The sequence below is a fragment of the Anomaloglossus baeobatrachus genome, chromosome 6 (assembly GCF_048569485.1).
Source record: "Anomaloglossus baeobatrachus isolate aAnoBae1 chromosome 6, aAnoBae1.hap1, whole genome shotgun sequence".
Lineage (NCBI taxonomy): Eukaryota > Metazoa > Chordata > Amphibia > Anura > Aromobatidae > Anomaloglossus > Anomaloglossus baeobatrachus.
Genome location: NC_134358.1, coordinates 488,216,110 through 488,241,664, shown reverse-complemented (window position 1 = coordinate 488,241,664; position 25,555 = coordinate 488,216,110). Strand labels below are relative to the sequence as shown.

The 25,555-nt window shown below is 42.8% G+C and overlaps 1 protein-coding gene across 1 annotated transcript in view; it reads right to left on the bottom strand.

The window, feature by feature from the left end:
* DNAH11 (dynein axonemal heavy chain 11) overlaps nucleotides 1-25,555 on the bottom strand; it is a 498,772-nt gene that overhangs the window by 62,366 nt on the left and 410,851 nt on the right. Inside the window, exon 65 of the mRNA XM_075315388.1 lies at nucleotides 17,313-17,435. Coding sequence (XP_075171503.1) covers nucleotides 17,313-17,435 — 123 coding nt within the window. The remainder of the gene's footprint in view (nucleotides 1-17,312; nucleotides 17,436-25,555) is intronic.

Genomic DNA, 25,555 nt, shown 5'->3' with positions numbered 1-25,555 from the left:
CTCTCTACACCACTAGATAAATTCCTTGAAGGGGTGTAGTTTTCAAAATGAGGTCACTTGAATGGGATTTGCACTGTTTAGGCACAATATTGTCTCGGCAAATACAATATGGCATCCTCTATCTATTCCAGCCAATTTTGCACTGCAAATTGTGTTCCTTCCCTTTCAACCCCGCTGTGCGCCCAAACAGTAGTTTTCCACCACATATGGGGTGTTGTCATACTCAGGAGAATTTGCACAACAAATTGTATAGTACATTTTCTCCTGATAACCTTGTGAGAAAATGCAAAATTTGGGGCTAAAACAGAAAAATATTTTTTATTTTCTCAGCTCAACGCTCTAAAATTCTGTGAAGCACCTGGGGGTTCAAGATACTCACCACAAATTTAGAGAAATTCTTTGAGGGGTTTTGTTTTCCAAAATGGGGTCGCTTGTGGGCAGTTTTCACTATTTAAGCACGTCAGGGGGTCTGCAAATGTGACATAGCATTCGCTATTGATTCCAGCCAATTTTGTGTTCCTTATGTCAAGTGGTGCTTCTTCTCTTCCGAGCACTGCCGTACATCCAAACAATAGTATTCCCCCACATATGGGGTAGTGACGTACTTCGGAGAAATTGCACAACAAATTATATGATGCATTTTCCCCTGTTATCCTTGTGAAAATGCAAACTTTGGGGCTAAAGTAACATTTTTGTGGGAATAAGTTACTTTTAACCCTCCTAACTTCCTAACAAATCAAATTAGGTTTCAAAAATGGTGCTGATGTAAAGCAGCCATGTGATAAATGTTATTTCCGATTTATTTCATGCAACATAACGCTCTGGTTTAAGGGCATCAAAATTCAGTTTGAAAATTGTCTTGGCTCAACATTATAACATTCTGTGAAGCACCTGGGGGTTAAAGGTGCTCACCACACATCTAGATAAATGTTTTAAGGGGTCTAGGTTCAAAAATGGGGTCAGTGAAGTGAAAAGATGTGGAGCCACAAGACATCAAACATTTCTAAAATTAGGAATGTTTGATATTTCGTGCCTCCACATCTTTTAACTTATGTCTGAATAAAGAAGACTATTTTAAACTTTCAATTTTGGATGTGCCAACAATTTGTTCTTTAATGTTCAAGTTCACATGGCGGACTTTCAACCTAAGCACTCCCAACATTCAACAGTGACGTGTACAGCTGAACGTAGTTAGCTTTCCTGCCTTCCTTTCTCATCCACTATGCTTAGGGTTGTTGTCCTGCTAAAAGGTGAATCTACAACCTAATCTCAAGTCTTCTGCAGCTTGTAACTGGTTTTCCTTCAAGATTGCCATGTATTTAGCTCCATCCATCTTCCCATCAACTCTGGCCAGCTTCCCTATCTCTACATCATTTTCTTTACACTTCCCAAATATTACTTTGTGTTGATATATCATATAAAATACATTTATGTTTGTGGAGGTAACGTGAAAAAATGTAAAAAAGTTCATGGGGTATGAATACTTTTTCAAGGTACTGTAACTACAATTTTGACTAGGATTCATTCTTAGATCTATAGCAGAAGAAACCTATTTCAAAAGATTTCTTATAGGTATAAATATCTATTGGGAGGCCCTAATTTTTTCTTATTGCGCGATGATATTCCTATATTACAAGTATATAAATTTACATTATTTCTAATAATTCATTTAGTAAAAATGAAATGCTTTGCTACAAGGGGATTATACCCATTGGTGCATAGATGGAACCTGCCTAATGTACTCATGTACCACCAGATGGCGCAGGCACAAGGGAAAAAATACTTCTGGTCTAATTTTCTTTTACACTATTATTTAAAAAGAAAAAAATATAAGGAAATGGTTTGAATGTTTTGCGTTCTATGTAAGTTTTTAAAGTTGATGGATTACTAGGTTGCAGGCTCTGTCAGTGATTCACATTCTTAGAAGAACCTACAATTTGGCAATACACATTTATGCTTTAATGCAACTTTCAGATGCAAGCCAGGCTTTAGACATCTTCTTTTAGTATTCTATGATGATTCTGAATACATTACTAAAGTACTGTGTGTAATTTTTTTTTATTAAATCCTTAATTGTATAAAAAGTCTATTGCTATATAAGCAACATCACATTTACAAAGCGCTGACCAAAATGTTATCCTAGAGATAGAAATTAGGGTTGGATGCTACTTTCTACACACATTGTGAATTGTACCTCACAAATGAATCTCAATGCTTGTTAAAGGGAACCTGTCATCAGAAATTTAGCTTGAAACCTAAAAGTTTCCCCCTCTGCAGCTTCTGGGCTGCATTCTAGCAAGGTTCCTGTACTTTTTTGTGGCCCCTTTTAAACCAAATTAAATACTTTATAAAGTTGTACCTTTTGCTATGCAAATTTTGTAAATTAACCATGGGGGCAGCTGCCTGGTGTCCGTTACTGTCCTCCTGTCGATTTACGCTGCCCCCAACGCTGAATTTCATACCTCAGGACGCCGCCCCTGGGCGCCCGAGGTCCCGCGCATGCGCTGTGGGACTGTGCAGTGTGTGCACGTGTGACCGCTGGTGACGTTTTGCGCAGGCACGAGGTTATGGGCGGCGCTGTCATTGTCCTCAGCAAGTGCCGCCCATAACCTCGTGACCGCACTTTCCCCTCTTCCTCCAGCGTTCTGCGCAAGCACTCGCTGGACAGATGACCCGACGTCACCTCTTTCCCATCTTGCCCTGCTGCAGGGTAAGATGGGAAGGAGGTGACGTCGGGTCATCTGGCCAGCGTGCGCTTGCGCAGAACGCTGGAGGCAGTGGGGACAGCGCGTCCACGAGATTATAGGCGGGCACTTGCGATGCAATCACAGCGCCCATAACTCGTGCCTGTGACACACGTCACCAGCAGTCCTGGCATGGGCGGCACCTCGGGGGCAGTGGGCGGTGTCCTGATGTACGAAATGGAGCGTGGGGGACAATGTGTAGGAGGGACAGCAACAGACACCAGAGAGCCCGCCCCCATGGATAATTTACCAGATTTTCATACCAAAAGGTACAAGTTTATAAAGCATTTAATTTGGTTTAAAAGGGGCCAAAAAAAGTATAGAAACCTTGCTAGAATGCAGCCCAGAAGCTGCAGAGGGGGAAACTTTTAGGTTTCAAGCTAAATTTCTGATGACAGGTTCCCTTTAAGGAAACCTTGTATGTGTATAATACACCCTGGTGAGCCTGTTGTTTGTCAGTTATATAAAGTTATATAAAGTTATATAAAGTATTTAATAAAGTATTTAATTTAATAATGTGGTCCCCACATAGCTTTCTCATGAGCCAGATCAGACACCCCCATACTTTGCACTGACGAGGGGCAAGCACCCCGAAACACCGTGTCTGCAAATTGGGATTCTGATCTGGCTTATATATCCTGAGTCATATTGCAATGGATTGTTGAAAATCCACTTGTGACTTTTAGGATCGCTACTTCCAATAGGTGGCGCTGTGCTAGAGTTTGTCTCCTTTACTGGAGAGACAATTTGAATATTTCCCAGAGGGGCATTGCAGCTATAAGTCCCCTTACCTGGCAGCCAGACTGGCTTGCAAAGTCTCCTTAAGGAGAATAGTGTTCCCCCGTGGTCCCCACATAGCTTTCTCATGAGCCAGATCAGACACCCCCATACTTTGCACTGACGAGGGGCAAGCACCCCGAAACACCGTGTCTGCAAATTGGGATTCTGATCTGGCTTATATATCCTGAGTCATATTGCAATGGATTGTTGAAAATCCACTTGTGACTTTTAGGATCGCTACTTCCAATAGGTGGCGCTGTGCTAGAGTTTGTCTCCTTTACTGGAGAGACAATTTGAATATTTCCCAGAGGGGCATTGCAGCTATAAGTCCCCTTACCTGGCAGCCAGACTGGCTTGCAAAGTCTCCTTAAGGAGAATAGTGTTCCCCCGTGGTCCCCACATAGCTTTCTCATGAGCCAGATCAGACACCCCCATACTTTGCACTGACGAGGGGCAAGCACCCCGAAACACCGTGTCTGCAAATTGGGATTCTGATCTGGCTTATATATCCTGAGTCATATTGCAATGGATTGTTGAAAATCCACTTGTGACTTTTAGGATCGCTACTTCCAATAGGTGGCGCTGTGCTAGAGTTTGTCTCCTTTACTGGAGAGACAATTTGAATATTTCCCAGAGGGGCATTGCAGCTATAAGTCCCCTTACCTGGCAGCCAGACTGGCTTGCAAAGTCTCCTTAAGGAGAATAGTGTTCCCCCGTGGTCCCCACATAGCTTTCTCATGAGCCAGATCAGACACCCCCATACTTTGCACTGACGAGGGGCAAGCACCCCGAAACACCGTGTCTGCAAATTGGGATTCTGATCTGGCTTATATATCCTGAGTCATATTGCAATGGATTGTTGAAAATCCACTTGTGACTTTTAGGATCGCTACTTCCAATAGGTGGCGCTGTGCTAGAGTTTGTCTCCTTTACTGGAGAGACAATTTGAATATTTCCCAGAGGGGCATTGCAGCTATAAGTCCCCTTACCTGGCAGCCAGACTGGCTTGCAAAGTCTCCTTAAGGAGAATAGTGTTCCCCCGTGGTCCCCACATAGCTTTCTCATGAGCCAGATCAGACACCCCCATACTTTGCACTGACGAGGGGCAAGCACCCCGAAACACCGTGTCTGCAAATTGGGATTCTGATCTGGCTTATATATCCTGAGTCATATTGCAATGGATTGTTGAAAATCCACTTGTGACTTTTAGGATCGCTACTTCCAATAGGTGGCGCTGTGCTAGAGTTTGTCTCCTTTACTGGAGAGACAATTTGAATATTTCCCAGAGGGGCATTGCAGCTATAAGTCCCCTTACCTGGCAGCCAGACTGGCTTGCAAAGTCTCCTTAAGGAGAATAGTGTTCCCCCGTGGTCCCCACATAGCTTTCTCATGAGCCAGATCAGACACCCCCATACTTTGCACTGACGAGGGGCAAGCACCCCGAAACACCGTGTCTGCAAATTGGGATTCTGATCTGGCTTATATATCCTGAGTCATATTGCAATGGATTGTTGAAAATCCACTTGTGACTTTTAGGATCGCTACTTCCAATAGGTGGCGCTGTGCTAGAGTTTGTCTCCTTTACTGGAGAGACAATTTGAATATTTCCCAGAGGGGCATTGCAGCTATAAGTCCCCTTACCTGGCAGCCAGACTGGCTTGCAAAGTCTCCTTAAGGAGAATAGTGTTCCCCCGTGGTCCCCACATAGCTTTCTCATGAGCCAGATCAGACACCCCCATACTTTGCACTGACGAGGGGCAAGCACCCCGAAACACCGTGTCTGCAAATTGGGATTCTGATCTGGCTTATATATCCTGAGTCATATTGCAATGGATTGTTGAAAATCCACTTGTGACTTTTAGGATCGCTACTTCCAATAGGTGGCGCTGTGCTAGAGTTTGTCTCCTTTACTGGAGAGACAATTTGAATATTTCCCAGAGGGGCATTGCAGCTATAAGTCCCCTTACCTGGCAGCCAGACTGGCTTGCAAAGTCTCCTTAAGGAGAATAGTGTTCCCCCGTGGTCCCCACATAGCTTTCTCATGAGCCAGATCAGACACCCCCATACTTTGCACTGACGAGGGGCAAGCACCCCGAAACACCGTGTCTGCAAATTGGGATTCTGATCTGGCTTATATATCCTGAGTCATATTGCAATGGATTGTTGAAAATCCCCTTGTGACTTTTAGGATCGCTACTTCCAATAGGTGGCGCTGTGCTAGAGTTTGTCTCCTTTACTGGAGAGACAATTTGAATATTTTCCAGAGGGGCATTGCAGCTATAAGTCCCCTTACCTGGCAGCCAGACTGGCTTGCAAAGTCTCCTTAAGGAGAATAGTGTTCCCCCGTGGTCCCCACATAGCTTTCTCATGAGCCAGATCAGACACCCCCATACTTTGCACTGACGAGGGGCAAGCACCCCGAAACACCGTGTCTGCAAATTGGGATTCTGATCTGGCTTATATATCCTGAGTCATATTGCAATGGATTGTTGAAAATCCACTTGTGACTTTTAGGATCGCTACTTCCAATAGGTGGCGCTGTGCTAGAGTTTGTCTCCTTTACTGGAGAGACAATTTGAATATTTCCCAGAGGGGCATTGCAGCTATAAGTCCCCTTACCTGGCAGCCAGACTGGCTTGCAAAGTCTCCTTAAGGAGAATAGTGTTCCCCCGTGGTCCCCACATAGCTTTCTCATGAGCCAGATCAGACACCCCCATACTTTGCACTGACGAGGGGCAAGCACCCCGAAACACCGTGTCTGCAAATTGGGATTCTGATCTGGCTTATATATCCTGAGTCATATTGCAATGGATTGTTGAAAATCCACTTGTGACTTTTAGGATCGCTACTTCCAATAGGTGGCGCTGTGCTAGAGTTTGTCTCCTTTACTGGAGAGACAATTTAATTTTTAGTATAATGTACAATTTTTCAGCTCTCAAAGTCAGCTATGATAAAGGTAGTACTCCTAGAATACTTTTGTCATTTTTGGGCAAAAAAGTATTTACATGAAAGTCAGCTCTAAAACGTTGTAGAATAGAGTATGCTTGTGCAAATTATGGTTAAGAACCATGTTGGTATGAAAAGTGTAAGAGTTGACCTTTCTCAATCATGCATAATGTTTTTTCTTTTTCTTTTTTTATTAAAAAAAGCTATAAAAATAAAAGCTTGTTTTCAACCTGACTGATACTGGCATAGCAGTTTTGCAACTTAAAGTGGATTGGATCTATAGAATAATGCATGCAATTGGAATCACCTTAATCCCTTAAAGGGAAGGTGTCATAAAAAAAAAAAATTCAATAACTGAAAAAATGTAAAGTATTAAATGTTTTAATGTTATGTTTAAATAAAATTATTTTTTTTTAATTGACAAAATAAAAATAAAAATTAAAGTTTGATATATTCCACTCTTAAACACTAGGGGGAGCAGCTGCTGAAATCCTACAGAAATCCTACTGTAGAACTAGCTCACATTACAGCTGCAGTAAAAGTGGGCAGAATCTGCTCTCCTGTGTGTGATGTCACCTCCCCCTCCCAATCCGGGTGTTTCCAAAAAGGATGAGAGAATGAAGTTTAGGATCACAGTGTGGAGCCATTTTGCTGGTGGCCACAAACTGACCCTAATATGTCTAAAGTGTCACTAAGGCCAGCTGCATAGTGCTCCACTGTATCCCGCAACACACTGTATCTCCATGCCTCCACACTCCCTACTGACTGATTCTCAATGCCTCAAACAGCCTACTGACTATTTCCCAATGCCACCACACTACCTACTGACTGTTTCTCAATGCCTCACACTGCCTACTGACTGTTTCCCAATGCCTCGCACTGCCTACTGACTGTTTCCCAATGCCTTGCTCAGCTTGCTGACTGTATCCCAATGCCGCATGCACTCACCTCAGACCTGCGCCTCGGCAGCCTGTCCTGTCAGACATCACAGTACGAGCAGCAGAGGCCCGAGGTGAGCACACGCGGGGGGGGTTTCCGCGGCAGAGTGTGGGGGAGGGGAGGGGTCCGCGGCAGAGTGCGGGGGGGTGTTTAATCGGCAGAATGGGGAGCAGCGCGCCAGAATCAGTGACGGTGCAATTATCGTTGCCCGGCGCCAATACTCACCCCATCCATCCCGGCGGGTGCCAGGGGAAAAGTGCACACGCTGTGTGCACCACAAAGATGGCCCTCTGTTGTGATCTGGACAGCTCAGGGGGTGCGTCCATTTCACAGCAGACGCATTCTCTAATGTTACTAAATGGGGTCGGATTCCGACCACTGTCCTCTATGCCCAGGGGGCTGCCATAAAGGAGGTGAGTAACTGTCGTTACAAACACCAAATCCATGATGGCAGCCCCCAGTGCTTCAGTAAAATTAGAATTAAATATAAACTAAATAAACAGTGAGTTTAATTTAGTATTAAAAATATTTGATTTCATAATCACTATTATTAATACAAAAATAAAAAAAACGCGGCACCTTACCTTTAAAGGGAATCTGTCAGGCCTCTTATGCTCTCCAAGCTGGCACACTTACATTTGCATGTCCAAATTCCCTTTCTAACCAGCCCTGTATAACATTATTCTCTAAAATAAAACTTCATTTTATGTTATTTGTTAGTCCCCTTATGACTTGTTGTGATTTGAACCTGTGATTTACTCAATACCATAGTTTTGCAAAAAAAAAAAAAAATCAGTTTCCTATGAATGCTAGCCACCAGCTGGTTAATGCAGGACAGTCATGACAGGCACAGGAGTCTTCAGTAGATGCCGAGCTGCCATGGTACCCATTGGCATCCTGCATTTCCATCATGGGATAAGAGTCATTAAGCTCTTACTACTGAGCTGCGTATTGTAAAAGACACTTTTAGAGACTGACAGCGACATTTAAGGAGTTAACATCAGCTGGCATTCATAGGAAATTGGGATTTCTGCTATACAGAGTAGTGCTGATACGGATGCTGATGCCTTGCTCTGTATAGCAGAAGTGATTTGAGGATTGCAGCTTCAAATCCCCTAAGGGGACAAGTAAAAACAATAAAAAGTAAAAAAGAGAAGAAAAGTTTCAAAATATATGAAAATATGACAAAAGAACACAAAACGTTTTTTGTCCCATTGAAAATAAAACAATTACAAAAAAAATTACACATATTTGGTATTGCTGTGATCAGAAATATCTGATCTACCAAAATATAAAACAATTTAATCCAATCGGTAAACTGTGTAATGAAAAAAAAAATTCAAAACACCAAAATCTTTTTTTGGCTGCCGCAACATTGCATTGAAAAAAGAAAGTCGCAGACAATTCCAATAGGAGTCATTCTAGAACTTAATGTTTAATACAATTGCTAAAAAACTGCTTGCAAGTGTAAAAGTGACAAGTGTGCATTGAAAACATATGTTGTCCCCATCATGGTAGATGCACCAATGTTCTCAGAAAATGGCGCCAAAAGCGGATTTTTCTTTTACAAGCTTATGATTTTTTTCACCACTTAAATTTTTAAAAAACCCAACAAACTATAAAATTGGTATGTAGGTACTCATGCCAATCTGGAAAATCAAACTACCAGGTCAGTTTTACCATATAGTAAACTTTGTAAATAACCTTCCCCCCACCAAAAAAAAAACAATTGTGGAATTGCAGTTTTTTTACAATTTCACAGCACTTTTTTTTTCCAGTACACTACAGTATATCATAACTCATAATTCAATAGTACAACTCGTCCCGCAAAAAACAAGCCCTCATATGGCAATATTGTTGGAAAAATTAGAAAGTTATGGCTCTTGGAAGAAGCGGAGGGAATATCGGAAGTACAAAACGGAAAATGACCATGGTGTGAATGGGTCAATTCTGCGGTCAAATCTGTATTCACTGAAGACTTTCCCATTACTGAGATAGGAGATGGCAGCTGTTACTGATGAGATTCTATGCAGATAGAAGAGGGAGGAGGGGGCGGAGCTCTGTCCCTAGCTCTACCCTCTGCTTTAAGTTCCTCCCATTGCCATAGAATCTCATCAGTAACAGCTGTCATCTCCTACCACTGTAATGGGAAAGTCTTCGCTGAATACATATTTTACTTCAGAATTGAGAATTTTGATAATGACTAGAGTTGATCGTATCCGCTAAAATCCGGGATCGGCGTATCACTGCCAGATTGAAAAAAAAAAATCCGGATCCGCTCCGGATCCCGGTGCCCATATAAGTCTATGAGAACCAGAATCCGGAGATTAAAAACATTTGTGGAGGGGATAAGGGGGAAGTTGCACATGCACTATACTCACCCGAGGCTGTGTAATGGCAGCAAACTCCTTCCGGGTCATGCTTTTCCCTTCCGGTGCCGACAATTCAATATTCATTGTTTTGCCCGCCCACTGGCACGTGTAATTGGTTGCAGTTAAACGCGCCCTCACCCTGAGTGGCAGCGTGTCAGCTGACTGCAACCAGTCACAGGCGGCAGGACGGCCGGATGGCGGGGAAAGCAGTGCAGGTGTCTGCAGATCAGTATGGTGAACGTGCATGTGTTTCAGAAACACATGCACGTTCCAGTCAGAAGTGTGCGGCTGTGCAGGTGATGAGCTGTCAGACTCGTACAAGTCTGACATGACATCAGCCGGCACAGCCTGCGCTATCTGAACATGAGCGTGCATGTACACAGAAACAGATGAACGCACCTGTCAGAAGTGTGCGCGGCTGTGCCAGTGATGCGATGTCAGACTCATACAAGTCTGACATGACTTCAGCCGGCACAGACTGCGCTCTCTGAACATGAGTGTGCATGTATCTAGAAACACATGCACGTTCCTGTCAGAAGTAGGCGCGGCTGTGCTGCGATGTCAGACTCGTACAAGTCTGACATGACAGCACCCGACACAGCCTGCGCTCTCTGAACATGAGCGTGCATGTACCTAGAAACACATGCACGTTCCTGTCAGGAGTGTGTGCGGCTGTGCTGGTGATGCGGCTTTTTTAAATTTAAATAAATAAATAAAAAAACGTCGTGCAGTCCCCCCTAATTTTGATACCCAGCCATGATAAAGTCGGCTGAAGGCTGGTATTCTCAGCCTGTATAGGCCTGGTATTGCCGCATCTATTAGATGTGACAATCCTGGTGCTTTAACGGCTCTTCTCGATTGCCCTGGAGCTGTGCCAATTGGGGTAATAAGGGGTTAATAGCAGCGCACAGCTGCTACTAAGCCTTAGGTTAGTGATGGCACAAGCGTCTATGAGATACTCACATCACTCTAACCTGTAAATGACAGTAAATAAACACAGACACAGAGAAAAAGCCTTTATTTGGAATAAAGTACAAAACACACCCTCCTTCACATCTTTATTAACCCCCAACACCCTGCAGGTCTGGCGTAATCCACACGAGGTCCCACGCTGCTTCAGCTCTGCTACTTAACAGAGACAGCGGCATAGAGCACGACCGCTGGCTGTGCAGACAATGACTGAGCCGCAATGACTTGATGGCAGGCAGATACTGTCACAGGCTGGGGGCAAGGTTGCCTGTAACCAATCACAGACGAGAGGATGGCCAGTGGGTGGGGAAAACATGGAAAGCTGTGTGTAAACGATGCACACTACAGGAAGTGAATGCATAACCCGGAAGCAGTGTGCCGCTATGACACCGAGTCTCGTAAGTATGAAAAGCTGTTTTATTTCTGTTTTTCTTTATTTTTCAATTCTTTTCCCCAGTGCCGGACCTGGATCGTGCACCCGGAATTCCGGATCCGGCACACGGAAATCTTTGAAACCGTGTGGACTTTTACAGTTCGGATCCACTCAGCCCTAATAATGACTGATCAATTTCTTTGCTAACATACAGTTGTGCTCAAAAGTTTACATACCTCGGCAGATTTTTTGCTTTTTTGGCCTATGAATGATAACACAAAATCCTTTATTGCAGTCATGGTTAGTGTTTGGGTGAAGCCATTTATTGTCAAACTACTGTGTTTTCTCTTTTTAAATCATAATGACAACCAAAAACATTCAAATGACCCTGATCAAAAGTTATCATACCCTGGTGATTTTGGCCTGATAACATGCACAGATGACACAAAACAAGGCTAATAAAGGTAACATCTCACCTGTGAACTGTTTGCTTGTAATCATTGTGTGTGCATAAAAGCTGAGCGAATTTCTGGGATCCACACAGGCTTTTGCATCTTTCATCCAGTTGCTGATGTTTATGGATTGTGAGTCATGGGGAAAACAAAAGAATTGTCAATGGATGTATGGGAAAAGATAGCTGAACTGTATAAAACAGGAAAGGGATACAGAAACATATCCAAGGAATTGATAATGCCAGTCAGCAGTGTTCAAACGGTGATTAACAAATGGAAAATGAGGGGCTCTGTAAAAACCAATCCATGATCAGGTAAACTAACAAAAATTTCGGCCACAACTGCCAGAAAAATTGAAAAATTAAAGAAAACCTAAAAATATCATCAATTGAAATACAAGACTCACTGAAAACTAGCACAGTGTGGCTGTTTTAAGATGCACAATAAGGAGGCCCTTGAAGAAAAATGGGCTGCATGGTCAAGTCGTCAGAAGAAAGCCATTACTGCACAAAGCCACAAAGTATTTTGCCTACAATATGCCAAACGGCACAGAGACAAGCCTCCAAACTTCCGGAACAAGGTAATTTGGAGTGATGAGACCAAAATCGAACTTTTTGGCCATAACCATAAACGTTAAATTTGGAGAGGGGTCAACAAGGCCTATAACGAAAAGAACACCATTCCTACTGTAAAGCATGGAATTGGATCACTGATGATGTGGGGATGTGTGAACTACAAAAGGCACAGAAAACTTGGTCAAAGTTGAAGGAAAGATGAATGCAGCATGTTATCAGAAAATACTTGAGGCAAATTTGCTTTCATCAGCCCGGAAGCTGCGCATGAGACGTACTTGGACGTTCCAACATGACAGCGATCAAAAACACAAGGCCAAGTCGACCTGTCATTGGCTACAGCAGAACAAAGTGAAGGTTTTGGAGGGGCCATCTCATTCTGACCTCAATATAATTGAGCCACTCTGTGGAGAACTCAACCACGCAGTTCAAGCAAGAAAGCCCAGGAATTTACAGGAACTGGAAGCTTTTTGCCAAGAAAAATGGGCAGCTTTACCATCTGAGAATATAAACAGACTCATCCACAACTACCACAAAAGACTTCAAGATATTCTTGATGTTAGAGGGGGTAATACACGGTATTAAGAACTGGGGTATGTGAGCTTTTGATCAGGGTCATTTTCATGTTTTTGGTTGTCATTATGTTTTAAAAAGAGAAAACACAGTAGTTTGACAATAAATAGCTTCTTCACTCAACCACTAACAATGAATGGAAAAAAGTTGTTGCGTTATCATTCATATTCTCTGAAAAAAGGCCAAGAAGGGAAAAAAATATGCCAGGGTATGAAAACTTTTGAGCACAACTGTATATTACAAAGTTGCTTATTTTCATGTATACTTAAGATTTATTAAATCTAAATTAAAATGACAGTTAAGCTTTAAATTCCTGTACACCTCTAATTTAATAAGTGGTTTCTACAAATTTAACACAAAATACTTTTAATGACTACTTGAGGCTCAGCATTATTAAATCCCTTCATGACAAATCTCTTTACTTAGAGCAACATTGACTGTTATGACCTGCTGCGTGATGCATGGCCAGACATCAGCTTCTGGCAGTGTTCCAGTGGACTCTTAACCTATTCTTCAAGGGCAATTGCCTCCAGATCAGTCATATTTTTGGATTTTCAAATGCCACCAAATATTTTCTATGGGGTTCAAGTCAGGTGACTGTGACATCAACTCTAAAAGTTTCCAGGACTTTTTCGAAAAACAAGCCTTGGTAGACTTTGAGGTCAAAATCCTGTTGGAAGGCACAATGACACACTACCATCAACTTCATCAAAGAAGACAATGTTTTCTGATAGGATTTCCTAATACTTGATTAAATACATCTTGCCCTCCAGATAATATACCATAGGTTTCCAACACCAGAGGAAACAAAGCAGCCAGAGAGCATAACCAAGCCACTGCTATACTTCACTGTAAGCATCACAGAGCCACCACCATGCCTACTGAAGAAAGGATGTTGGTGTCAGTGAGTGCTTCATTATAATTCCTCCAGACATACCACTGATGCAGAGGCCCAAGAGGTTCCAGTTTTGTTTCACTGCTCCCTAGAACACATTCTCAAAAGATCTGTGGCTTATTTAGTCAAGTTTTGGCACCCCTGAAATTGTTCTAGAAAATTAATAAGTATTGCTCCCAGAAAATTACATGTTTTGTTATATACATGTTTATTTCCTTTGTGTGTATTGGAACAACACAAAAACAAAACAGAGAAAAGCAAATTGGACATAATTTCACACAAAACGCCAAAAATGGACCAGACAAAATTGTTGGCATCTTTCCAAAATTGTGAATAAATAGCTTTGTTTCAAGCATGTGATACTCATTCAAACTCACCTGTGCCAAGTAACAGGTGTGGGCAATATGAAAATCACACCTGAAACCAGATAAAAAGGGGAGATGTTCACTCAATTTTTGCATTGTTTATATGTGTGTTCCACATTAACCATGTAAAACAGAAAAAGAAGAAGAGAACTGTCTGAGGACTTGAGAACCAAAATTATTGTAAAATATTAATCTCAATGTTAAAAGTCCATATTCAGAGATCTTGATGTTATTTTGTCCATGGAGCAAAACATAATCAAGACATTTACAACCCATGGCAATGTAGCTAATCTCTTTGTATGTGGACAACAGAGAAAAAATGATAAAAGTTTGCAATGCAGCATAGATGTAGGATAGTCTGGATGGTGGATAAGAAGCCGAATTTCTTTTTTCAAGTTCCAAAAAATTCAAGCTGTCCTGCAGGCTGAGGGTGCATTAGTGTCAGCACGAACTATCCGTCAACATTTAAATGAAATGCTATGGCAGGAGACTCAGGTTTGCCAAAATGTGGGTGAGCCAAAATACTTCTTAGAAAGCGTCTTGTCTGAAGAAGATTACCAAAGATTTTGGGTCACAATATAGTGTGCAGTGTCAGAAAGCTGGATTTGCAACCTATGTCATGAGTCTTCCAGAAGGACAATAACCCCAAACATACTTAAAGAAGCCTCCAGAAGTGGATGGAAACAAAGCGCTAGAGTTCTGAAGTGGCCAGCAATGAGTCCGGATCTAAATCCCATTGAACTCCTGAAGAGAAATCTTAAAATTATTGTTGGAATAAGGTGCCTTTAACACTAGAAGTCTCAGAGAGAGGTTATTTAACATTTCTACCTTTGGAACCCAGAGACGGGTCGAATGACCTGAAGGATTTTAGCTAACATTCTATAATCACCGTCTTTTGTTCTGCAATTAAGGCCATTACTGTTGCACCACAGGAGGTTGTTGTTTTTCATTTGATCCTCTTTCGAAACTTCAGGGGGAGCTCGACATTTCTGGGACTTCTAGTGTTAAATATGAGAGACCTGGAGCAGTTTGCAAAAAAAGAGTGGTCCAAAATTCCAGTTGAGAGGTGTAAGAAGCTTACTGATGGTTACATGAAGCGGTTGATTGCAGTTATTAATTCCAAAGTGTGTGCAACCAAATATTGAGATTGAGATTGTTGAGAGTGCCAACATTTTTTCTGGCCCATTTTTGGAGTTTTGCGTGAAATTATGTCCAATTTGCAATCTGTTCCGTGTTTTTTTTTTGTTGTTCCAATACACACAAATGAAATAAACATGTATAACAAAACATGTGTAATTTCAATAATTTTTTAGGAGAAAAACTTCATTTTATGGAACAATTTCAAGGGTGCCAACACTTTTGGTCATGCCTATATAGTTTTGAGACAACATTTTTTGTGCTTTTGAGTCAATTGAGATGAACATCTTGGGGTTCTGGCTTGGAGACCTTCAGCATTTAGCAAGGGCCTTAAGGGGGCTTTACACGCAGCGATATCGTTAGCATTAGTTATCGTTGTTTGTGCGTCACGGGCAAATCGCTGCCCATGGCGCACAAAATCATGAGGAGCCATCACACGGACTTACCTGCCTGGCGACGTCACTGTTGCCAGCAAACCGCCTCCTTTCTAAGGGGGCGGTTCATGCGGCGTCACTAAGCGGCCATCCAATAGAAGCGGAGGGGCGGAGATGAGCGGCTGTAACAGCCCGCCCACCCCCTTCCTTCCTCATTGCCAGCGGCCGCAGGTAAGCTGTAGTTCGTTGTTCCCGAGGTGTCACACATAGCGATCTGTGCTACCTCGGGAAAGACAAACAACCTCCGTCCTGCAACAATCAACGATTTTTTGAAAATGAATGACGTGTCAACGATCAATGATAAGGTGAGTAATTTTGATTGTTAACGGCCGTTCGTTGGTGTCACACGCAGTCACGTTGCTAACAATGCCGGATTTGCGTCACGGAATCCGTGACCCCGGCGATATATCGTTAGATACGTCGTTGCATGTAATGAGGCCTTTAGGCTTCATTCAGACCTTTTTTTTTAATCGTACAAGAAAAACTGAATAATTTTTATCAGCGTGTTTGACCAGATTTTAATCAGTGTTTAATCAGTGTTTTTTTTTATATGACAAGAAAAAAAAAGAAAAATTACAAATCTTCTTATGCTCATCACAATGTTAAAAATCAGGATATGTAATGCACACTGGTATCATCCACGTGCTGTCCATGTTTTCTATAGACCTATAGACTGTATGGTTGATTTTGATCCGTGACTCAGATAAAAAACAGACATGACTTTGTGATTTTTTTGTATTGACATACAGCCCACAAAAAAACCCAGATGTGAACAGCACCAGAGACTATAATGGGTATGTGTTCTGTGAAAAACGGATGTCTGCATGATGTCAGTGCCTGTCACCAACACATCTTGCTGCAGATCTTTTGCAGTTACTCAAGTGTCTTTGGCTTTTCAGTAATCTCGTGGAAGGTGGTAATGGTTTCCTCTTAGTGTAGCTAATGCTCCTATAGCTTAGAACTTGCTAAATTTTGCTTAAAGCTGTATTTCGTAGGGACCATTTACATAGACCAACTGGTGGCACGGCACGACTGCTGATCAGTAAATCTTTACCAAATCAGCGGTAGTTTAAATGCCTGTTTACAAAGGCAGACCAAAGCAAACAATGCATGTTGAGTGGTCTATAATAGACTGCTCAGTGTGCATAGGCTATCATGGTTCTCGGCAGGCTGAGTCCTGTTTACACAGGATGATGCAGAGCGGAGAACGATGATCTTTTGAGCTGTGACGCTTGTTTACACTGCAAGATAATGGTGAAATGAGTGTTTTTAAGTATGTTAATTCACGAATATGTTGCAGTATAAATGCGGCTTTAGAGACATTATCTGCCTTTGTTATTATTTTGTATGTGTTGTCATGTTTCTCTTAATTTATTGAACCATAGTCTTGAGAATCTAAGAATATTACTGAACTAGAGGCCATAGCCAATGAAGGCTGATTCCTCCTCCGGTATTTGGAGCTTGGTTATACATGACGTTTACTAATTGTGAGGCTGTGGTAGTAAGTAAAAGTGTTGTTTTGTTATGATTTTATGATTTTTGAGAAACCTTATTTACATTTGTTTAGTTCACTGCAAACAGACGAACATTTGTAAATTTTACTAATAAACGTACGTTTGGGGTTGAATAGTTTTAATTCTATCTATATGTGACAAACTGTTTTGAAGCACCATATAAAGCCCAAAAAGTCCCTGAATCTTCAAGATTTGCACAGTAAGAACAAAGTCATCAGTATGACTCTTTTGTGGAAGCAAAACTTACCGCCCTCGTTTTATAGTGTTTCTTCCCAAAAGAGGGTCAAGTACGGGATCAATGATTTCATCCAGATTTTCAATTAACACGATATCACCTGAGGCCAACGCGTTTTCAATTGTATTTAAATAGCTAGAAAAAAAAGTAACAATAAAAATTAAGTGAGGAAAGAAAACAGAACTGCAAAGTTTATGATTTATGACCAGTTTTATATAAAACTGTAAAACCACCAGGTATCTAAGTTTATTTCTGTTAAAATTAGATTAACCATCTGTTTGGTTGTCTTGAGTATCAGCGTTTTTTTCCACTGTACCAGTTTTTACTGTGGAGATTTAGCTAGGGGCGCTTGTTTTAAATGTGCTAAAAATAATGAAACAGTTCTGTTGCTTAAGTTAGTGGCCACTTGTGGGAACATGACAACATGATGTGCTAATTTTGGGCAGCTGAGTGCTGGTATTTTTAGGCAGGGGGAAGGCAATATCCATGGTTCCTCCCATCCTGATAATACCAGCCCCCACCTGTCTGCTTTACTGTGGCTGGATAACAAAAATGGAGGGCCTCTACAGGACGTCTTTTTCCCCCCTCTATTTTATATCCATCCACGGTAGAGCTCACAGGTGGAGGCTGCAGTCTGTAGCTTTTGTTTTACCTGCGCTGGCTATCACAATATGGTGGGAGCCTATGTCATTTTTTATTATAATTTTTTTTTTTTACACTACTAAACAGTAAACTGACTGCAACCAATCATAGAAGAGGACACAGGGTGGGAGCGTGTATTGCAGTCTGAAACCAATCCCAGATGGTGGGCGGGGGAAGAAGTGAATATTGATGAACCTTAATTAGCGGGTCTGGCAGAAAGTCTGACTGCAGAGTGATCCTCTGGGAAACTCGGTATGTATAACTATCCTGCTCTTACTACCAGTTAACTTCCATTTGTAGCCCAAGTGATTTTCCTGGCCAATCACAGCCATGCCAATATTTGACATGGCTGTGATTGCTCCGGAAGTGTCCACAGCCTAAAAGCCTGCTGATTTGCTGCTCTGCAACCTTTCAACAAGCTGTATTCAGATGACAAACCCGAAGAGGAACCGGACGTACAATCAAAAGTCTGAGTTCGGTAAGGACCTTGAACTTTACAGTTTGGGTTCGCTCATCCCTAGTTAGGAGACCATTTATCTTAATCTCTGACCAATTCCTTTATTTGGGGGCCAAGAGGTACTAAGAGTTTCTCCGGGGGTGGGGGGGCACCATCGACTATGTCTGCCTAAGGCACCAAAGTACCTTGTCCCAACCCTGGTGCTGTTGTAAGGCAGGCATGAGGTTAATGTTATTTACTAACCTTTTTATGTGGTGTGACTATCTGAATAAAATTATGTATAATTCAAAGTTTAGAAATTACAATGGTTTTTTTTCACATTTGTTAAATTTCTGACATTTTTATAAATAAACACATAACATAATATAATGTGTCATGAACAATCTAAAAATCACCGGGATACGTTGAAACATTGCACAGTTATTGTCACATAAAGTGACGTGTCTGATTTGAAAAAAATTGGACTGGTCACTAAGGGGTTAAGAGCAATGAAAATTCTGGTGTTTATCAAATGTAATTTTGTGTGAACTATGCATGATCGTGCCATTAAAATCTCATTAAAATCCATAATCTAAAAAAGGGCACCTCATTTACTAAATATATATTGAAGATAGATCCAGTGAACAGAAAATCATTTGCTTTTGTGCTCGGTGTATTAAGTACTTCATTGGGGGCTGCTGATACAGATGAATATAGCCAACATAACATTACTTCTGCTGTCAGTGAGATTATGATTCATAACATTAACATATCACAATGATAAAGCTCTAGAAAATAGAAGAGGTTTTTTAAGATTCATCCTCATTCACATTACTATACCATATACTGCCTGTCATTACAATCAATAAGTCACGCAAAAAAAAAAAATTACATTGCGTGTCTGGGCTAAGCATATATTTCTTCTAACAGTGAGAAGCGTGCAAACAGTTTTTCATTAAAATAGTCGAAGGCATAAACGGACTACAAAAAAATGGCGGCCACCGGTTGAGTTGTGTTGGCACAGTGCTGCAACCAATCATTTTGGAGTAAATTCACACTGTCAGGAAAATTGAAAAACACCAAAATTAGAGGAATTTATGTAATCTATTTGCTCTGAATCTCTAATGAGCTGGTGGCCCAGTTATGTTCAAATACAGAAACTGAGGAGGTTGTAACACCATGGGGAGTTGGAGTAACGGCCTATTAAAACAGGTGGTCCAAACGGTAAATAAGGCCTTATTCTGATTTCAACCTGGTTTTCATCCATTTGTTTTTGTATGCAGAAAAAAAAATCCAATCTTCCCCTACCCATTAAGGCTGTGTGCAGCTGTGTGCACACAGTGCTTTTTTTTATCACATTTTTATGTATTTTTTAGTGCAGTTTTGTAACAAAACTTCAAACAAATCCTTATACCAGCAAAGTCAAAGACAAACCTGAAGTGTAGTGCACATAAAATCAATATCATCTGAGAAAACAATGAATCAAGAACAGTTTAAAGAAGTACATTTTATTTAAACAACACTGATTAAAATGTATATTCAATCACAATAGTTGATAAGGGGGAAAAATATACAAGTGCAGGAAAAGGAAAAACACGTATCTAAGGACTCAATAAAGGATCAGTATAGCAGTATGGATCAAAAAATAGGATTTGTAAAGATATTGCATAAAGATATTAAAAAAAATGATGTTGAGTGATACCAAAAAAATATCTCATTTGGGTAGATAACTACAGTCATATGAAAAAGTTTGGGCACCTCTATTAATGTTAACCTTTTTTCTTTATAACAATATGGGTTTTTGCAACAGCTATTTCAGTTTCATATATCTAATAACTGATGGACTGAGTAATATTTCTGGATTAAAATGAGGTTTATTGTACTTACAGAAAATGTGCAATCCGCATTTAATCAAAATTTGACTGGTGCAAAAGTATGGGCACCCTTATCAATTTCTTGATTTGAACCCTCCTAACTACTTTTTACTGACTTACTAAAGCACTAAATTGGTTTTGTAACCTCATTGAGCCTTGAACTTCATAGGCAGGTGTATCCAATCATGAGAAAAGGTATTTAAGGTGGCCACTTGCAAGTTGTTCTCCTATTTGAATCTCCTATGAAGAGTGGCATCATGGGCTCCTCAAAACAACTCTCAAATGATCTGAAAACAAAGATTATTCAACATAGTTGTTCAGGGGAAGGATACAAAAAGTTGTCTCAGAGATTTAAACTGTCAGTTTCCACTGTGAGGAACATAGTAAGGAAATGGAAGAACACAGGTACAGTTCTTGTTAAGCCCAGAAGTGGCAGGCCAAGAAAAATATCAGAAAGGCAGAGAAGAAGAATTGTGAGAACAGTCAAGGACAATCCACAGACCACCTCCAAAGACCTGCAGCTTCATATTGCTGCAGATGGTGTCACTGTGCATAGGTCAACAATACAGCGCACGTAGCACAAGGAGAAGCTGTATGGGAGAGTGATGCGAAAGAAGCCGTTTCTGCAAGCACGCCACAAACAGAGTCGCCTGAGGTATGCAAAAGCACATTTGGACAAGCCAGTTACATTTTGGAAGAAGGTCCTGTGGACTGATGAAACAAAGAATGAGTTGTTTGGTCATACAAAAAGGTGTTATGTATGGAGGCAAAAAAAAACACGGCATTCCAAGATAAGCACTTGCTACCCACAGTAAAATTTGGTGGAGGTCCCATCATGCTTTGGAGCTGTGTGGCCAATGCTGGCACCGGGAATCTTGTTAAAGTTGAGGGTCGCATGGATTCAACTCAGTATCAGTAGATTCTTGACAATAATGTGCAAGAATCAGTGATGAAGTTGAAGTTATGCAGGGGATGGATATTTCAGCAAGACAATGATCAAAAACACCGCTCCAAATCTACTCAGGCATTCATGCAGAGGAACAATTACAATGTTCTGTAATGGCCATCCCAGTCCCCAGACCTGAATATCATTTAAAATCTGTGGGATGATGTGAAGCGGCTGTCCATGCTCGGCGACCATCAAACTTAACTGAACTGGAATTGTTTTGTAAACAGGAATGGTCAAATATACCTTCATCCAGGAACTCATTAAAAGCTACAGGAAGCGACTAGAGGCTGTTATTTTTGCAAAAGGAGGATCTACAAAATATTAATGTCACTTTTATGTTGAGGTGCCCATACTTTTGCACCGGTCAAATTTTGATTAAATGCGGATTGCACATTTTTTGTTAGTACAATAAACCTCATTTCAATCCAGAAATATTACTGAGTCCATCAGTTATTAGATATATGAAACTGAAATAGCTGTTGCAAAAACCCAAATTGTTATAAAGAAAAAAGGTTAACATTAATAGGGGTGCCCAAACTTTTTCATATGACTGTATGTAGTATTGCACTGTGCCCACATATCCAAGTGGAAAACCCAGATTGATGTTTGCAAATAAATTATGGCCACATCAGCAGAGTGTCACACAGTTTCACATGTGAAATCAAGGACAAATACCCAGGACACCAAAAAGAATGATGACCAATAATGTGTAAAAATGGACACACTCTAATAAAGAGTATCTGAATGGCGTCTGGTACTCTGACAAAAAAGAGAGTAGGCGACCACTAGAGGGTAATCCACTTTGTGCAATAAAGAATCACATTGTAGTTACGATCCAGCTTAGGCTAGGTTCACACTTGCGTTGAACGGCATCCGTTGCATTGCATTCTGTGACGGATGCAATGGATGTGTTGCATATAATGGCACAACTGATGCAACGGATCTAACAAAACAACGGAATCTGCTTCTTTTTGTTCTTTACAGTTTTACCGGCGGCAGACTATTGTGACCGATCAGCTGATCGCTCACAGCAACCGGTCGCCAGGTGATCAGCGGATCGCTCACAGCAGCCGGTCGCCGGGTGATCAGCTGATTGCTCACAGCAGTCGGTGCCCGGGTGATCAGCTGATTGCTCACAGCAGCCGGTCGCCGGGTGATCAGCTGATCATTCGGCCCCCGAGAATGTGTGCGGGGGGTGGAGTGCGGAAGTGGCGCTGAGGACGTCAGTGCCGCGGGGACTGCATCGCTGGGGAGAGGTGAGTGTGTGTGTGTGAGTGTGTGTGTGTGTGTGTGTACGGATTCCGCTGTTTTACAAAACTGCAGATTGCAACTGAAGGAAAACAACGCAAGTGTGAAACTAGCCTTACCCATATTGTCAGTCACAAAGGTAGGTGCAATCCGCTGGGGCCTCGATGCGGGTTTCATTAAAATGTATATCCATTAAAATGTATATTCAATCAGCTATTGTGATTGAATATACATTTTAATCAGTGTTGTTTAATAAAATTTATTTCTATTCTTGCACTATGGAATATGACTCAATTTTTTCTTTTGGATAGTGTAGTGCACATGTTGATTTTTTTTCCTTGCAGATTTGGTGCAGAAAATAATCTGCAGCATGTCAATTCTTTCAGCATTTTTGTCTAGGTTTTTTTACCACTGAAAGCAATGAAAAAAAATGTATGCAAAAACGCATAAAAACCATGGCAAAAATGTGTGTTTTTGCACTGCGTTTTTCTGCCAAGAGATGCAGAAACGGTGCAGCAATTTATGCAACCAAATAATGTGTGCACACAGCCTAAGCCATAGGCTATGTGCACACACTGCGCTTTTTATGCGCTTTTTTTATGCAGTTTTGGGTGCAGTTTTGTCACAAAATTGCATGCCTATCCTTATTTCAGCAAAGTCAATGAGAATCCTAAAGTGTTCTGCACATGTTGCCTATTTTTGCCTTACAGATTTGGTGCAGAACATAATCTGCAGCATGTCAATTCTTTCACTGTTTATCTACCCCAAATACATGAAAAACGTATCAAAAACATGGGAAAAATGCACCTCAAAAACGAGCATTTTTTCTGCCAGGAGATGCAAATTTGGTGCAAAATTTCTGCAACCAAGTTCTCAGAGTGCGCACATAGCAAAAATGAAAACAGACCGCTTACACATGACAGTGTTCTGTGCATTTTTTCCTTGGACCCATTGATCTGAATAGGCGTTTTTAATTGGTATTGGTGAAGGTCTTAGAACCTGCTTAGAATTAAACCTGAGCTTTTATATATATATATATATATGTATATATATATATATATATATATATATATATATATATATATATATATATATATAAAATTGCCTTATTCTGTCTGTCTGTCTGTCGGTCTGTCTGTCTGTCTTGCTCCAAAATTGTGTCCTTATGGTGACAAACAGCGGATTGGCCGCTGGGCTTGCCATGGCCCCGCCCCCTCGCACGGATTGGCCTCTCACCCCGGCCCCCTGCACGCATTGGCAACTCGGCCACACCCCGCCCCCCTCACACATTGCACGCTCGCTCTGGCCCCGCCCCCCGCACGCATTCCCCGAACCGACTCCCAGGTGAGTGCTGTACCCCCGGGAGCCCACATCAGCGTACGCCGGCGTACGCTGGTGTGGGCTCTCGTGCGAGCGGGGGCGGGGTACGATGGTAACCATGTAATATTGTAGCATGGTTACCAGCGTACACCAGCTCCCAGGTAAGCGCATCAAGGTCCTGCAGCGGCGGAACACACACACACGCACACACATAAGAACAGACACACACACACACACACACATCAGATCACACTCACTCTCACACACACACATGAGATTGCATCCACACACTCACAACATCCCGTGATATCGCTTGCTTCTTGGCGGCGATCCTCTGCATGTGGTATCTCCGGATGTTGTGACTGTGTGAGCGCTGTGCGATATCGTCAGTGTGTGTGTGCGTGTATGCGATCGGATGTGTGTGAGTGTGTTCTGATGTGTGAGTGTGTGTGAGTGTATGCGATCGGATCTGTGAGTGTCGGCAGAGGAGCACGGTGTGCAGCACAGCTGCTGGGATCGCCCACCGGTGGGCACAGGGAGAAGTGGGGTGTGTGTGTGAGTGTATGCGATCAGATGTGTGCGTGTTTACTGTCTGATGTGTGACTGTGGAGCACGATGGGGAGTGCGCAGCATGGAGGATGGAGCACAATGGGGAGTGCGCAGCATGGGGGATAGAGCACGATGGGGAGTGCGCAGCATGGGGCACGATGGGGAGTGCACAGCATGGGGGATGGAGCACGATGGGGGGTGCAGCATGGGGGATGGAGCACGATGGGGAGTGCGCAGCATGGGGGATGGAGCACGATAGGGAGTGCGCAGCATGGGGGATAGAGCACGATGGGGAGTGCGCAGCATGGGGGATAGAGCACGATGGGGAGTGCGCAGCATGGGGGATGGAGCACGATCGGGAATGCGCAGCATGGGGGATGGAGCACAATGGGGAGTGCGCAGCATGGGGGATGGAGCACGATGGGGAGTGCACAGCATGGGGGATGGAGCACGATGGGGGGTGCGCAGCATGGGGGATGGAGCACGATGGGGAGTGCGCAGCATGGGGGATGGAGCACGATGGGGAATGCGCAGCATGGGGGATGGAGCACGATGGGCAGTGCGCAGCATGGGGGATGGAGCACGATGGGGAGTGCACAGCATGGGGGATAGAGCACGATGGGGAGTGCGCAGCATGGGGCATGGAGCACGATGGGGAGTGCGCAGCATGGGGGATGGAGCACGATGGGGAGTGCGCAGCATGGGGGATGGAGCACGATGGGGAGTGCACAGCATGGGGGATAGAGCACGATGGGGAGGGCGCAGCATGGGGCATGGAGCACGATGGGGAGTGCGCAGCATGGGAGATGGAGCACGATGGGGAATGCGCAGCATGGGGGATGGAGCAAGATGGGGAGTGCGCAGCATGGGGGATGGAGCACGATGGGGAGTGCGCAGCATGGGGGATGGAGCATGATGGGGAATGCGCAGCATGGGGGATGGAGCACGATGGGGAGTGCGCAGCATGGGGGATGGAGCACAATGGGGAGTGCGCAGCATGGGGGATGGAGCACAATGGGGAGTGCGCAGCATGGGGGATGGAGCACGATGGGGAGTGCGCAGCATGGGGGATGGAGCACGATGGGGGGTGCGCAGCATGGGGGATGGAGCACGATAGGGAGTGCGCAGCATGGGGGATGGAGCACGATGGGGGGTGCGCAGCATGGGGGGATGGAGCACGATGGGGGGTGCGCAGCATGGGGGATGGAGCACGATGGGGGGTGCGCAGCATGGGGGA